This window comes from Argentina anserina, chromosome 3 (assembly GCF_933775445.1).
Source record: "Argentina anserina chromosome 3, drPotAnse1.1, whole genome shotgun sequence".
Lineage (NCBI taxonomy): Eukaryota > Viridiplantae > Streptophyta > Magnoliopsida > Rosales > Rosaceae > Argentina > Argentina anserina.
This window is the reverse complement of record NC_065874.1, coordinates 13,675,646-13,692,307: the sequence shown is the minus strand read 5'-3', so window position 1 is coordinate 13,692,307 and position 16,662 is coordinate 13,675,646. Positions and strand designations below refer to the sequence as shown.

At 36.2% G+C, this 16,662-nt stretch overlaps 3 protein-coding genes across 3 annotated transcripts; all 3 read right to left on the bottom strand.

Moving 5' to 3' along the window:
• Positions 1-6,312: 6,312 nt before the first annotated feature.
• LOC126788342 (50S ribosomal protein L24, chloroplastic) lies at positions 6,313-8,333 on the bottom strand. The gene is made up of 4 exons (XM_050514316.1): positions 8,180-8,333; positions 7,426-7,464; positions 6,758-6,988; positions 6,313-6,657 (listed from the first exon to the last, which is right to left on the bottom strand). Exons 1-4 carry the CDS (start codon positions 8,282-8,284, stop codon positions 6,457-6,459), a joined length of 576 nt encoding a protein of 191 aa, XP_050370273.1. The 5' UTR covers positions 8,285-8,333; the 3' UTR covers positions 6,313-6,456.
• Positions 8,334-9,463: 1,130 nt separating this feature from the next.
• LOC126787105 (GDSL esterase/lipase At1g28600-like) lies at positions 9,464-10,475 on the bottom strand. The gene is made up of 4 exons (XM_050513038.1): positions 10,466-10,475; positions 10,157-10,305; positions 9,799-10,075; positions 9,464-9,711 (listed from the first exon to the last, which is right to left on the bottom strand). Exons 1-4 carry the CDS (start codon positions 10,473-10,475, stop codon positions 9,464-9,466), a joined length of 684 nt encoding a protein of 227 aa, XP_050368995.1.
• Positions 10,476-11,074: 599 nt separating this feature from the next.
• LOC126786848 (calcium/calmodulin-regulated receptor-like kinase 1) lies at positions 11,075-16,015 on the bottom strand. Its single transcript, XM_050512805.1, has 8 exons — positions 15,768-16,015; positions 14,616-14,987; positions 13,776-13,929; positions 13,280-13,406; positions 12,885-12,970; positions 12,711-12,782; positions 12,323-12,526; positions 11,075-11,681 (listed from the first exon to the last, which is right to left on the bottom strand). Exons 2-8 carry the CDS (start codon positions 14,930-14,932, stop codon positions 11,346-11,348), a joined length of 1,296 nt encoding a protein of 431 aa, XP_050368762.1. The 5' UTR covers positions 14,933-14,987; positions 15,768-16,015; the 3' UTR covers positions 11,075-11,345.
• Between the last annotated feature and the right edge of the window lie 647 nt (positions 16,016-16,662).

Sequence of the window (16,662 nt, the reverse complement as noted above, 5' to 3'; positions counted from 1 at the left end):
CTCTCTCACAACGCCACCTTGCTTTGTTGGTCTATGACAAAGAGATGCTTGTCGTGGTCATGGCGGTGCAACATTGGCGGCCTATTTGTTAGGGCAACATTTTAACATTCTCACAGACCATAAGACAATTCAACACTTATTGAATTAGCAAATTACATCTCCAGCTCAACATAAGTGGTTGCTAAAACTTCTAGGCTATGATTACACTATACAATATCGCATAGGGAAGAATAATGTAGCACCTGATGTCTTATCTAGGACAATTGAATTGCATACTATGATGGGAACATCTCAACCAGTGCACAAGTTTGTTGAAGAGATACAAGAAGCTTGTCTTGCAGATGAGGAGGTGAAAAAGGTTATCGAAGATTTGAAAGGTGATCCGGAGAGCTACAAACACTATAGCTTAGTCAATGATCAGCTTATCTATAAAAGGAAAGATGTTTGTGCCCAAGTCATGGCGTGAAAAGGTGTGATAGATCGTTTTGTTAAAACGTCTATAAAATACCCTGAAAAACATCATCGTTAGTATAGAATAAGCAGAGATCGTTCAGTCCGGAGAATCAAAAAGACCTCAACACTTATCATGTTATTGGGGGATTTGATTTGAATTCTAAAACTACAACTTAAAATAAATCATAAATTACTTATATACAATTGATCAACCATTCATCACATAACCAAAACACGAATTCTACTCAAGAAACATGTATGACACGCATAGAACAACATATATGCAGCAAGTATTTCGATTCTTCTTAAGTCCATTTCAATTCCAATTCTAATTAGAGTCTGAAGCGGTTCATCTAATCGTTAAGACTTCTTAATTATTTAGAATCAACGAAGCGTTCAATCCTAAACATATGCTAAAGAAAGTTCAACATAACGAAGCATACTAGTTAAACACAAAGTAGCATATAAGCACATTAAGTCGAATTGGAGACATGTAAACAAGCATGGCGTCACTCATCTTGATTAAACATGAAAATTCCTAAAACTATCACAACCCTAAACAAGTATCAATAATTGAAACACGAAGCGCATATTCAATCAATGAACACTTTGGTGAATTAAATCGCAACCTTAGGAGAACCATGGCCTTGGCTTCCTCAAGCATTGATTTAGATGTACGAATTTAAGAAATTAATTGAAATAAAACCTAAATTAATTTCGAAACCCTACTGCCCATAGCTATTATACACGGCATAAACACATAATCAAGAGTTCATACAATCAAAACATAAAACCAAAGAAGTCTAAATTTATATTCTTCATATATGAAACCAAAAAGATCATCCAATAAATCATTCAATTAATTCGAAAATTTCAGAAAACCAAAATAAAAATTACAAGTCATGGATGAATCACACATTAGAAACCTTGAATAATGGAGTAAGATGAATTCGGATTTGGAGAGGCAAGAGGATGAGCACGGTTTGGTGATGATGGATGAAGGTTTTTGGCTTGAATTTTCTGTATGTCTTTGGGCAAAGTTTCGGCTTGTTTGTGAAAGAATGGAGATACCAATGTGTAGGAATGACATGTTATTTATAGAGGAATAAGTGAGAGGGGCTGCATGGTAATGGGCAAATTCTTTGTTTCCTTTTTCTTCTTTTCTTTCCTTCTCTATTGAATGATGATCATCTTTGTTGGTCACATGCATTCTCCCTTCTTTTAGGCCACATGCATTCTTCATAATTATCTCTTAGTTCTCTCCTTCCTTTTTCTTATTTTGTTTCCTTCTTTTCTTCTTCTTTCCTTTTAATGGCCGGATGAACCTTCCCTCTTTTGAGACTACATACTTGTTCTTTTTCATCTCATTTAAAAACTAAATTACTTCTTTCATTTTTCTCCTTTTGTTTCCTTCTTTTCTTCTTTTTTCTTTTTAATTGCCGGATGAACCTTCCCTCATTTGAGACTGCATACTTCTTCATTTTCATCTTATTCAGAAACTAAACTATTTCTTTCATTTTTCTCCTTTTGTTTCATTCTTCTCCTCTTTGTTTCCATAATTTCCAAGTCATTATCTCACATTTAATTCTGAAAATAAGGAAAGAAAATAATTAATATAAATCACAAATGTTACAGAAATGTCGAATAATAAAAATCCTAACCTAACTAGGTTTCCTAGTTCGACAAGGAATATTACTCTATAGTACTCTTAACAATTTCTACATTTTATACCCGTTTTAGCACCAAAATGCAACCAACGCCACCAAAGAATCTTAACTCGACTCAATGACTCAACACTACAATAATAAGGGCTAAGTAAAGTAAAAATGGAGGTAAAAATATGTTAAGAATGTCGTACAAAGTGCTCCTATCAAGGTGATCATAGAGTTCCATGGTGGTCGAATTGGTGGTCATGTTGGTATGCCATGTACTTATATGCGAGTTCACAAGAACTTTGGGTGGCCAGGGCTTCAAAGTGAAGTGAAGAGGTTAGTAGCACATTGTTCAACTTGTCAAGCTCACCATTACGAGATGATAAAGCCTCCTAGATCACTTCAGCCTGTTTATATTCCTAATAAGGTTTGGAGTGTGGTGACTATGGACTTTATTGAAGGTTTGCCAAGTTTAGAAGGTAAGAGTGTCATTTGGGTTGTCATCGATAAACTTACCAAATATGTTGATTTCATCTCTCTTTCACATCCCTACACGGCCTCATCTCTTGCTCAAGTCTTTGTGAATGAGATCTTTCGACTTCATGGAATGCCTGATGCTATCATCTCGGTCGTGACCCCATTTTCATGAGTCTATTTTGGGAGACATTCTTCAAACTCCAAGGTACTACTTTGAACAAATCCACTACCTATCATCCACAAACCGATGGGCAAACGAAAACCTCAATCGGACATTGGAGCAATACCTCATGTGTGTTACTAGTAACAAACCACATGATTGGGTTAAGGTTCTACTGTGGGCAGAATTTTGGTATAACTATGCATAACATTCTGCTCTCAAAATGTCCCCTTTTGAGGCATTGTACGACTATGCACCACCAATAGTGAGAGCCTATGTTCCAGGCAGTACTGCAGTGAATGAAGTGGACATGCAGCTCATGGAACGTGATGAGTTAATAGCTTTGGTGAAAAGAAAATTGTTGCAAGCTCAAACTCACATGAAATCATACCATGACAAGAACCGCTCAAAAAGAGTGTTTCAAGCAGGGGACTGGGTCAATTTGCGCTTACAACCATACAAACAAAGCTCACTTGCTAAGGCAATCAGTCACAAGCTGGCTCCTAAGTTCTATGGACCCTTTCAAGTCATTGAGAAGGTGGGGCAAGTTGCATACAAGCTACAACTACCGAGCAGTGCTAAAATCCACAATGTTTTTTCATGTGTCTATGTTGAAGAAGATAGTTGGTGGTCAAGGCACACCAGTAGAGGCTACTTTACCAGCTATAAAATATTCCACTACTTTGAAGTGGTTCCCTATTGTAATTTTGGAGAGGAAAATGTTGAAAAGTGGTAGGACAACTAAAACTCAGTGGCTTGTCCATGGGATGGGCGCCACCCCTGAAGAGGCAACTTGGGAAATGGTAGATGTATAGTTGCAAGGTATCCAACTTTTGATTACATAGTTTGAACTTCTGGACAAGTTTGTTTTCAACCGGGCAGGAATATTATGAGTCTAAGTCTCATGTTGGGCTTAGGAATAGTTTTTGTGGGCCACTGTATTTTTGAGCAAACCCTGGTATTAATTATCTATAATGGTTGTTGTTAGTAGCCGTTAATTAGCAGTGATAAGGTTGTAATCTGCTCCGTTAGATGTGTGACACGTGTCCACATGTGATGACTTCCATGAGCTATTTAAGCTTTCTCGTAGGGTTTATGTAAGCAGCTTTTATCAATATATCAAAGTTTATTTCCCTTTTTGTTCTTTCTTTTACTACTGCAAATCCAGATCCATTAGATAGGGCTAAGTCTCTATCATCCGGCGAGGTCCCGACTGACTCTGGCAACTTTTGGCCGGCTCCAGCAAGGTCTCCGATGACTTCCAGCCGGTTCCAGCGAGGTGTCTTGCAACTTCCGCATGACTCCGGCAAACTTTAATAATGACATAAAAAATACAGTCATAGGCGAAAAAAACTACTATCACTAACAGTAAAATGTACTACGATGAGATTTCCGACAATCTCTGACGATGTCTCAAAAGGTACTATCGAGCCACACAAAAGATACTACTGAGCCAGACAAAAGCTATTATGCTCGTCTACCAAAGATATTATCAATGAGAAACAAAGTTACTGCCAAGCTGTTTAAGCAAATAAAAACTAATACCGTGCAAAGAAAAAGCTACTACCGGGCAAATAAAAAACCACTATCATTGTTATTAAAAGCCAATGACAAATAAAGCTACTGCCCCACAAAGCTATAGGTACTACCAACAACCAACAAAGGTACTACCAGTAAAAAATAAAGCTACTACCAACAATAGCCAAAAATACTACTAATAACAACCAAAGATACTACCAACAATAGCTTAAGCTACAACGATAAGATTTCAAGTGAACTCTAGTTAAGTCATACAAGTAACTACCAATATTTAAAAGATAATATCAATGAATATATAAAAAATACTATTACAAAACTAAATAGATACTGTCACTATTTGAAAAACATTCCAACATATATTTCTATATATAATATTCTTGCGTCAAAAAGCTACACATGCCTCTAGATATAAAGAGGCAGTAGAGCATGATGCATTGATATCCTCACTGTACTTATGGTGAGCCAAAAATACCTGAGGGAGAGTGGGAACGAGATCCAACTCCTTCACCTCCTCAAACGGCTCAAAAACTACACTGATCAGCGGCAGGTTGTTCGTGCTCTTCGCTACCACGCATACCACACTCCCGATGTCATTCCTCGTCGGCGATGACCAAATAGCACGAACAGAAATGTAGCCGAGTTTAGCGGAGTGGCAGGGCAGGAAATCGAGGAAGGAGAAGATGACAAGGGAACGGAGGAGAGAGCCAGGGTCTCGCCGCGAGTGAGCAACAGAGACAACACCGGAGAACCCTTGAAAAGCATGGTGGTGATTTTCAAAGAGGGATTATGGTTTTTGGTGAGGGAATTGAGGCGTGTGGCATCGACGCCGTAGATCGGCATCATTGACTAAGTGGAGAGGATGCTAGGTCGAAGAGGAGCTTGAGGGTGCGATTGAGATTCTGATCGAGGTGAAGCCGGTGGTGGCAAGGTTGGTGGCCGGAGGATGACCTGAGGTTGAAAAATAAGTGGACTTCTAAGGAATTGACACCATTTAAATAAAGGAAGTATGAAAAATGTTAGACTCATTCAGTCATTCTTAGTCATTTCAATCAGTTGTACAGCTATGCACGCGTCATTTGTACATGATGGGAATAAAGAGGGTCAATCCTTTTCCCATATTTGCTTAGACATGTACCAAATGTCAATGTCATTTTCAACTGTCGATATAAATTATGGATTCGTCAATGGTGCAGCGCTGCATACCATACATACCGAATCAGACAAATGGATAGAGGGTGTCTTGAAATGCACGTGGAGTGTATGGACGGTGAATTAGGGGCGCTACACGCATGTAGCGCTGCACCATAGACTTTTCCTATAAATTATAGCCGATGCTTATAGTCATTCCAACTCACCAGAATAGTAACAAGATTGGAGCTTTGTAGTTTTCTTAGTTTGTAAGGGAATAGTGAGTTGTGGTGTGGAACGGTGGAAGGCACAAAGAGGAATGAAAATGCATTTAAGTGATTTCACCATAACTCCATAAGTCCTAAATTGGTTGTTATATAACCACATTTGCCGACCACTTTACATTTGTCCAGTTTGTGTCAACCCTTCTAAACTTATGTCATGTGTCTTTTCTCAACTCAAAGTTAAATAATAATTGAGCAATTTAACACATGTCATGAGTTTAAAAAGGTGGTCACAAGTTAGGCAAATAGAGGGTGGTCGGCAAATTTATTTCCTCATATAACCCCATGGTAAGCTTCTCCGATACTCAGGTGCTCAGACGACTCACCCCCTCAATAAGCAGTAAGAAGTGCATCTAATATGGCTTACCACGAACCAGTCACACAAACGAAGTGGCAAAACCATTGTAAATACAAATAATGAAAAGGAAAATACCGAAGATGCAACCATTGCTACATGAATGTGGAGGCATCAAAAGTATACAAAGTCAGAGCTGACGTGCATCTGATTTAACCGTGTAGACAATTTCTAATGACCTATTCAATGCACCAGCCTCATTCAAGATGTACTCGAACAAAGAACTAAATTCACATGCACATTTTGGAGGAAGATCAACATTTCAATTTGATAACCAACCAATAAACAAAATTACATCTGGGGACTTTCGTTTCTGTTGCGTGCACCTCAGTCAAATACAAACAACAAAATGATAGTGATACATCGCAAGTGTCTAACTACATCATTGGTGACTCAAGATTTGGATCCTTATGCAGATACAGCTACTTCAGTTTTCTTTGTTTCTTCTTTCAGCTTCTTCCAGTTCTCTGCACTGTCTATTACCTCACCAGTTTTGATGAGGTAGCGAACTCGTTGTCCATTTTCCAGGATCTTATGACCCACACGACTTGCTACGTTCTTTTCTTTAGAGTAAGGCATCACATTTGAGCTGTGGATAGCTCCTTCTACCTGAAATATTAGAATGTTTACTTGTAATTAAATGCGAATAGTACACAAAAAACAGATGAAACAGTGAGCTGAAGACTGTAACTTTAGGAAGAAAAAGAACCTTGATAATCTGTCCTGGTTCACCCTGTTCTCTGCTCTTCATATGCTTTGTCTTCAAATTGATGTCTTTAATTATCACGGTACTATTGTGCTTAAAGATCTTTGTTACCTCTCCAGTTTTACCCTTTTCATGTCCAGATATGATTTTGACTGTATCTCCAACCTTAACATGCATTTTGTGTAAAACAGGCAGACTGTTTGGCTTGCATTCCTTCCGCTCCCATCGCTTCAACTGTCAGAGGAAGAAAATACTAAGCTATGAGGAAAATGAATATATAGCCTAAAAGTTGTACATCAGAACCCATCTAAGAAAATAGAAAAGGATGCTACATAAAATTTGCAGACTATTTTTGTAACCTGATGAATGTCAAAATATGTGAAGCAGGCATATGTCCATGTATATGAAGTTTAATTCAAATCAAGGTGCCTTTTTATAAGTGGCGCCTGAGTGGTAAATTTCACCACAATTTAAAGTCAAATTGCATACAAAAAAGTGCTTGCAGAAATACTATTGCAAAAAAGATTAGAACTCATTATAACCTCTTGAAAAGCTAGCAACTTTAACTCCCTCCTTCAAACCCAAATATCGTTAATACAATAACTAAATGCAATCTAAAGAACAGAGAAAGTCATAACATAAACTGGAGAAATCATACTAGGGATACAAACCTTCACTACAATCTGACAAGGCTTTGATGTCAACTTACTCTGCACAAACAGGAAACAACAAGACAAATATGAAATAACTCCTCAATTTCCACAGTAATCAGAACAACTCAAACCAGAACTCTTTCCCAGTAAATTCTCATAACATTCAAAGTATAACAATATTGCTTCTCATTCATGACAACAAGCCACATAAAAAAAAAACCAATACAGAGTTCCCGGCTCCGAAACAGAGTAATCAGATGTTAAAAAAAACACAACAACTAATATTAACACTATGAAACACAATGAATCACATCTCCTGAAAGCATCAAGATATACAATCACATTAGTATTATGAACTCAGCAGAGTCAGAATCCGTATGCGGGCTTAAAAAAGCCTTGCTCACAACCATGTACAAACCTAACGTGATGTCGTAATATCACAAGGACAAAGCCACACTGATCATGAAACCAAAAACTCAAAAGTTACAGTTGAGAGCATTCAACTCATAAACACTTCATTTCTACACTAACTTATGACAACAATGTGCAAAAGTGACAAAGGCCAACCTCACATTATCTGTACTCATAGCAAAAGGCTTCATTAAGAAACAACAAAGATACACATGCAATTTAACAACAAAACACCTGCAAAGTTGTCTAATTTGACAAAGACCCAGTTCAAAATTTGCGAAAAGTTTGAAACTTTGAGATTGAAACAATGAGGTGAGAGAGTAGAGAATGAAGGAAGGAGAAGAGGAAAGGGGGTGTGTACCGGAAGAGGGTAGATAGTGAGGGGAGAGAGACGTTGACCCAGGAAGAGGTTGGAGGTGAGAGAAAGAGAGGTCATGGAGCTCTGGAGTGCAGCCATGGCTGCCATTCTCGTTGCTTCACTGAAATTTGGCTCTTGATTTTATGAATGGATAACAGAGAGAGAGAGAGAGAGAGAGAGAGTGCGTGAAATTGCCAGAGAAGATATTGGACACTGAGGGTGTTTCAGTAATTCAAGACCATTGGTATTCGCAATTTTCTTTTCATTTATTTTTCGAAAAGAGAAAAACTTGCGTACAAACTAGTATGTACACGTGCGTCCAAACTCTCATTTATTTTGACACTTTGAGAATATAAATACATGATTTTAACCGTTCAAAAGTTTAGTTTATTACTAAAGATCATTTATGTAAAAGATCAACATAAACAAAAATCGTCTTCATAGTCGATTGCATCAAACAAATTGACGGTTGATCATGAGACTACTAACTTTCACCATAACCGTTAATTTGTTTGATGCAATCGACTATGAAGATGATTTTTGTTTATGTTGATCTTTTACATAAATGATCTTTAGTAATAAACTAAACTTTTGAACGGTTAAAATCATATATTTATATTCTCAAAGTGTGCAAATAAACGAGAGTTTGGACGCACGCGTACATACTAGTTTGTACGCAAGTTTTTTCCTTTCGAAAATGCATTGGTATTGCACAAAGAGGAAACGTAAGAGCATCTCTAGCAGTAGATACTTCAAGCTATTTAAAGTGAATGTGGAGAAAAAGGGTTGTGATTGTAATTTTTGATACTTTGCTCGGATTTAGTTTGTGTTGTTGATATTTTCTTATCTAATTTTTTTGTATTTCGTTTTGTCTCAAATAATGACTCTTTATATAACCTTGTAATTGTAAGTGAGTTTATCTCCCGGTTGATTGCTAGTTTTGCTTTTCAGCAACGGATGAACTATACGCCAAAAGAGTGTTATCTTATCATTTTCCCTAAGAAAAGATCTGAAAATTTTCCAATTACAATGTAACCAAAGCCTTTAAAATTCACCAAGAACTGATCAGATCGAGTTTATGATTGATGTGTATGATCAGCAAGCTTTGTGAGAATTGAGAAGCATAATTATACTGGTTGCGTAAAATTGGTTACATGATTAAACAATAAGAAGCTGGTAGGGATTCTGTGCAAGCCTAACTTTCCTTAATCCAGCTGGGTTTGATATATCACTATATCTTAATCAAAGTGATGCTTGCTCATAAAATTTGGGGTAGTAGTTCGATTATCACAGGTCATCACTCCTCTGAAATACACAAGGATAACTACCAATGCTGGGAATGCTGAATTTGCCTGTTAATAAATCTTTGGCTATCCACATATATGCTGCTTCAGTAAAATGTATACCATCCCAGTTGATAAACTCTGCAGGGTTTTCACAAGCACTTGCCTCTATGGAGCCACATTCTGCCGATGAGTTGTAATTGTATGGTCCTCCGCATCCACAGCATGCTTCAACTGTTCCCCCAATAAATCCTGCAATGACATGATCAAGTTGCATAACGTTACACGAATGGTAACAGATTTATAGAATAGATTTAGAGAGCAGAGATTTTTAAGTACCGAATTCGTCTGGAGAATGATAAAAGGGAAGCACAGCATTGTAATAATCTGCATAAATGATGTGGACATTGGGGTGAAGCCCTTGAATCTGTCTTAGTTCTATTTGAAGCTGGTCATTGTGATATTCAGCAAACTTGTTTAACCAATTCAGGCAGCCAGTTGAAGAGTTATACTGGTTTATATCTGAAGTCTGAAATTTTGTAAGATAAATGGGAAGGCAACCGATTGGAAAGTTGCCAGGTACCACAAGTGTCATTGCCCCAAGCTCAATTAACTCCTGCAAAGCAATGCAGACTTCCAACATTACAGAACTGAGTAGACATGTAGCAACTATGATCCTAATATTTTAGATTCTTACATTGATGGTTGAAGAGATTTCTGCTATCACCAAGGGTACATATGTTTGAATCTGTTCTATACTTTTCCCTGCCAACAATGCATGATTGTAATCATTTCCTCCAATCTCTCCCACAAGAATTAACGATCTGGAGAGGAGTTCATTGCAATCTGTAAATTAAACAAGAGAGGTAAGTAATAAGCAACTGAGTCAACCTTACACATTACAAACTGTAGTTTATCATATATGTCCACAGATTGTTGGGTTATATATATATATACACACACGGAGGTTTTCAGGTGCGGAGGTCCGTACCTTAAGCTAAGATACAAATTTTCATTTTTATCAATTTTTCGATCGAGTTCTCATATCTCCACCATCCAGTTTTGAGTGATTTAACTATTACCAAATTGGCTGAAATTTTACATAGGTGATTTATACGTTATTATCTAAAGACCGAAATGTGAAGATGTGAAAACTCGATCGGAAAGTTGGCAAAAGTCCCGTGTGTGTCTACATATATATATATATATATATATATATATATATATATATATATATCCAGCCTTGAAATAATTGTGGTAGCCTGATTGGGAGGTACCTACTTGTCTAATTGATCTTTCCAGTCAACTTCTATGATTACCTCAAATGTTCTTTCTGTTCATTATTGTACTTAGAGATTTAGACTTTAGAGATACTTGGCAACACAGTTTAACTAGTAAGACAGGTAGCCTTGGAATGCATATTTATATATGTATTATACAACTAGTTGTCATCATTTTCTCTGAGGGGTTGTCTTCACTTGGATCTTTCTGTTTTCAATCATCTGCCTGATTGCTGAAGGAGAAATTTAAAGAAGACGAATGCAACATCTTGAAACCAAGATCGTCCAAGAGATCAAAATGATACGAAATCACATGCTGGTGCAAATAGTGGATAATAAGTAGAAAGGAAGGTAAAGTTCCTTCATTTCACAATTGCTCCAAGCATGGTATACAATTTTGGAATCTGTCCTTTGGGCAAAACAAGGCAAAGGGGCAAAGGAAAAACTGTATACAAATAAGGCTAAACTGAATCCTATGTCACTTGCAAGTCATCAGAATTAACTATCTGCTGTTTCTATCTCATTACAGACTGCACATATATCAAAACCCAAAGCCAAAAAAAAAAACAAGAACCGGAACGAATAAACAAATGGACGAACTACCGCCTATAAATCATATGTATCGGCTATGCTGTCCATAGACTCATCTCTTTTATGTTCAGCCATTTGAACTTTGGTTTCTGGTTGGTTCACATCAATGGTGTCTTCATCGGTCAATGACGACAATGATTTCACAAGGTGCTTTCTATTATACCTCACTTTGAGCATTCGTGATAGTACTTGTACAATGTCTCTCATAGAAGACCTCTTTTTTGGGGACGGGCTGACACACTTATATGCAAGAGCTGCCACTTCGTTGAGCTCTTGCACGTCAAAGTTCCCATTAAGACGACAATCAACAATTTCCTCCCAGCCTAGTTTCCCCTCAGTATTCATTGCTGCCTATTGTTCATAAAGATAATTCATTAGATATGCGAGTAAATACCAAGCACTGTCTGTAAGTAAATATTCTTCAAGACTTCTTTTTTAAAGTTACGAACAAACCCAATCTATGCATTTCATTGTATTCTTCTGTGCCATCATACCCGGAAAAGTATAAAGACAGCTTAAAAACAAAAACATTTCAAAACTGTTAATTCCTGTTTATCAATATTGCAACCTCCAACGTCCATGAAAAGAGAAGAGAGAGAGAGAGAGAGAGAGAGAGAGAGACATCATACCAGGAAAAGTATAAAGACAGCTTAAAAACAAAAACATTTCAAAACAGTTAAGTCCTGTTTATCAATATTGCAACCTCCAACGTCCATGAAAAGAGAGAGAGAGAGACATCATACCAGGAAAAGTATAAAGACAGCTTAAAAACAAAAACATTTCAAAACTGTTAATTCCTGTTTATCAATATTGCAACCTCCAACGTCCATGAAAAGAGAGAGAGAGAGAGAGAGAGAGAGAGAGAGACATCATACCAGGAAAAGTATAAAGACAGCTTAAAAACAAAAACATTTCAAAACTGTTAATTCCTGTTTATCAATATTGCAACCTCCAACGTCCATGAAAAGAGAGAGAGAGAGAGAGAAACTTACAAGCTCCACATATTCCATCAGACCCTGTTGAGGATTTCTACCAGCTACGAGTTCAAACAGCAGAACTCCAAAGCTGTAAACATCACTTTTCTTGGTGAAATTTTTTGTAGAAATATACTCGGGGTCTAGATAGCCAAAAGTTCCCCTTATATTGGCTGCATGTTTGTCCACCATCTCTTCTCTTGAAAGTCCAAAATCAGCTACCTGATTGATCCAGCAAGACCCATCATTCATATATTAAACAAGGATAGCGTAAATGTAATCCCAAAAGTACTTCTTCCACACTTAGAAACAAAGTAAATTAATTACTCCCCTTCACAGAGTGAAATTGAGGTAAAAGGTTCTTGTGGAAGCAATTGATAAAGCATTAGAAAAAGAGATTAAGTACCCTGGCTCTCATGGATTCATCCAACAGGATATTGTTGGATTTGATATCCCGGTGTATTACAGGAGGAACAGCCTGAAGAGAAAAATTAGAGACCAAAAAATAAACACCTTGCATAAAAAATACGCATGTGTTGAAACAAACAAAGTTCTGTTTAGTCTATTACTAATTACTTACTCCATCATGAAGATACTCCAAGCCCCTTGCAACATCCAAAGCTATATGAACCCGCAAATCCCAACTCAATGGCTCATTCTTTTCATCTGCAAGAAGTCAGCATGTTATGCCCAACTGATTATATTCCATATGCCTTCATTGAATCAATAATTCAATGATTATAATCTTATTTTTTCTATTTCTAGATTAGCATATGCTTTGGTGCAAAGTTTACAGTAATATTAATATATGACAAAAATAGCCCCAAAAGGTTAATTGGCACTGCACAGCACTCATTATTATGAACAAAATTGGAATAAATATGTGAGTACGGTGACAATTAAAACATACACAACTGAGTATTAAGTCAAAATATTCCATTAAAGTAAACAATGTGAATTTCGTAGCTAACTTACTATATAAATGAGAGGCCAAACTCCCTTTACTCATGTAAACATAAATAAGCATATGTTGGCCTTTTTCTGCACAGTATCCAATTAAGTTCACGAGGTTCCTGTGATGTAATCTTCCCAGTAACTTAACCTGAAAAGTGAAGAAGTGAAGAACTGTTACTGATATTCAAGAGTGAAAGTTTAAGATATACTCTTTATAGTAAAAGAGGTATATAACCTAATGAATATCAAGGCATCTCGATGATGCCATGTGGAAAGAAAAGGAGGATAATAATAAACGAAAGAAGTAAATGATAAAGTATTTTCAAGTGGAAAAATCTAGCCTTTTAATAGATACTAACAAATAATCTTCGAGAAATATCTCCCAAGGGGAGTAAATTTCTTAAATTTTAACTGCATCCATACAGTTGCACAGACTCCTATAGATTTGTAACTGACTCCCAACTCGTTCAGGCATACTAAACACAAAATATATGTATGGCCAACCAACAGTCATTACCTCTGTCTGAAACTCTTTCTCCCCTTGCTTAGAATCAGTTGCAAGCACCTTAACGGCAACAGTCTCACCCGTTAACATCTGAGCCTTGTACACAGGACCAAATGCACCTTGCCCTATCAATGTTGTAAAATTATAGGTTGCTTTCTGCAGATCCCTGTAAGGACACATTATGAAACAAAATTAACAAACCAAGTAGAAAAGGAGTAAGCACTAAAATTCAGTAAGAAAAAGGAAGTTCTTTACAGATGTGAATTCATTGTAAATTTCATTGTCAAATACACAAAGGAGTAATAAGCAGTTCCGAGTTGGAAAAAAAGTAATTGTAAATTCGTAATGATGATATATGTATGCATTAGTTATCTTCTGACATATTAGCTGTAGCAGAGTAAGTAATTTCAAGGCAGTTCAAATGTATATAATTCTGTCTTATGGTATAAAATAGATTGTGTAACAGATGATGCATTCTATAAAATTCAAGACTGCGATATCATTGGTTTTTGGAGGTTAAATTCTAACATGCATTCAAGCAATCCTCCCTATTCTCAGTAGATTGATCGTCTAATGTTCATATATGACTACAATTTATTAAGAAATTTGCCAGCAACGGTGCTGTATATTTCCATAAACAAAACTGACAAGTTTCTGTGTGAGATAAAAAAGATGCCTACATCTAACGCCGCCTCATTCTAAGAAAACTTAACATCTATGAAGAGAAAGTTCACAAATAATTATACTAAACATTATGATCATATATAAAGGGAAAGATATTAATAATAAGACACATCATGCAAATCAGGAAGGGAAGCCAATGAGAGAAATAGATTTTTCTAGAAACATTACTTGTAAGAATACTCAGGTATTCCAGACATTGAGACTACATTACTCTTCTTAAATCCTTCAACAATCCAGAAGGAATTGCCATTCCGTCCAGATTTGACAGGTGAGTCTGGACCAAGTGTCGAGTCTGACAACATTGTACAAGAGTCAGCACCATTGGCACGAATAGGAAGAGTTGCTGCCCTCCGGGAACTGCTGTTCCCTATTTGCATACGTTTTCTATGGTACCTAATGCAGAAGAACCCAGAAATTGCCAAGAGCACTCCAATCACTACCCCAATAGAAACCCCAATTATCAGCCCAACTGGCTCGCCCTTCATCTTCTCAATTACAAATTCAGTATTCCCTATTCAATTATCCACGCCATTGACAAACCTGTAAAGAACCATCAATCTTAGAACAGGACTCAGTCAAGAAAAAATAATCAAACTAAAGACCTCAAGTCAACAATGAACAATCTGTCGATTTGTAGCCATAAATATGAGTCAAACTTGAAAATTACAAACTCCACAGAAGCATCCAAGGACAGATTACAACATAAGCACCCATTTCCAAATTTTGAAAACCAAATATCCCAGCATCCCCATTTATTCCATTTTCAACCTCTAGAACAGTTGAACTCTAAACATTAAAAGGTCCATGTATAACAGTAAGGAATAATATAACAGTTATTATCAACCTTTCTTCCGCTTTGGACCAAATAAAACCTTAATTAACACAATATAAAAGCAAAACTAAATTATATGCTGCAGAATTCCACGTATGATCGAAGTTACTGAAACAAAACTACTCGATCTGTTTCCCATTCACCTAAATCAACCTAAACTAAGATCCCTATATGATCCCAAACAATCCAATAAGCATCTGTTTGGTCTTTCAGAAACATAAGAACGATCAAAACATCCCACAATCAAAGACAAAGAAAACCCAATGCAAATATATGCAAACCAAACTCAAGCGCAGTCTTTACTTTTCTGAGTTTGTCTCATTTCTTCAACCAAACCAAACCCAGAATCAAGAACTATCAAACCAGAACCAAAGAACAAAAAGAATAACAAAAACAAATGGGCACCCAGAGAGTAGAACCAAAGCCCAGATGAACAAATCACACCAATACCAAACCAGAGTTTTACTGACACACTAAACAGCACAAACCTGTAATATGCAGAGAGGCAAGAGTTCAACACAATTGGTTCGAGTAAGGAAGACAACAGCGAAAGAGTTGGGAGGAAGTAAAGTGTGGACAAAACCACCAAATGAATTGATTCTTAAAGGGATAGGGAAGAATAATATGATGTGTGAAGTTTTACTTGGGAGTGTTACGAGACAAATGAAGCAATCTGCAAAACAAGAGCAAGTATGTATGAATGTGTGTATGTTTTGGCTTTGAAAACTCCAGCGAGTCGCCGATGGTGTATAAAATGGAAATGAAACAAAAACTGAGACGCGAGTCCCAATATGGCATTGCCTTGTGGGATTGGACAAATATGCCCAAATTGCTGGATGCTGGGAGTTTTGGGTAAAATTAATAATTATAATCCTTTTGATTTAGTCTGTCATTTTGTCATTTTGTGTGCTTAGGCCTTCTTCAATCCAAATGATTATTGGTAGTAATAACACATTAAATCAACATTATTTATCGATTTGACATCAATTGTTTTCAACTGAAATGTGCTATAGTGTAGTCATTTTTAAATATTTTTAATGTGTTTGTTCCTTTTAATTTCTATACTATCATTTAATTATAATATACTCTAATAAATTATAAATTTAATATATGTATTATGAAAATTATAAACTTGAAAGTTTATTTCATACAAATTAAAATTACATAAAATTTAACTAATTAAGTTATATAAATTATAATTAAAAATAGTTAGAAAATACTAGTATTCATGATCATTTATATTTTCTTATAATTATATAGCCAAAAGACTAAGAAAACTAAAATTAATTAAAATTTAAATTATCTTATAATGAACGATTACTTTTTATCTTATTTCATAAAAATTAAAATGTAATTTTACACTTAACTGATTTAAAATTGCAT

Coding starts and splice junctions, on each gene's coding strand:
- LOC126787105 (XM_050513038.1), bottom strand. Junction 10,076..10,156: donor AAATCTCTTCAACCATCAAT/GTAAGAATCTAA, acceptor ATTGCTTTGCAG/GAGTTAATTGAGCTTGGGGC. Junction 9,712..9,798: donor TCATTCTCCAGACGAATTCG/GTACTTAAAAAT, acceptor ATGTCATTGCAG/GATTTATTGGGGGAACAGTT.
- LOC126786848 (XM_050512805.1), bottom strand. CDS start 14,932: ATGAAGGGCGAGCCAGTTGGGCTGATAATTGGGGTTTCTATTGGGGTA. Junction 13,930..14,615: donor ATACCTGAGTATTCTTACAA/GTAATGTTTCTA, acceptor GTGTCCTTACAG/GGATCTGCAGAAAGCAACCT. Junction 12,971..13,279: donor TTTGGCCTCTCATTTATATA/GTAAGTTAGCTA, acceptor GACTTCTTGCAG/ATGAAAAGAATGAGCCATTG.
- LOC126788342 (XM_050514316.1), bottom strand. CDS start 8,284: ATGGCAGCCATGGCTGCACTCCAGAGCTCCATGACCTCTCTTTCTCTC. Junction 6,989..7,425: donor CTTGTCAGATTGTAGTGAAG/GTTTGTATCCCT, acceptor TTCCTCTGACAG/TTGAAGCGATGGGAGCGGAA. Junction 6,658..6,757: donor AACCAGGACAGATTATCAAG/GTTCTTTTTCTT, acceptor CTAATATTTCAG/GTAGAAGGAGCTATCCACAG.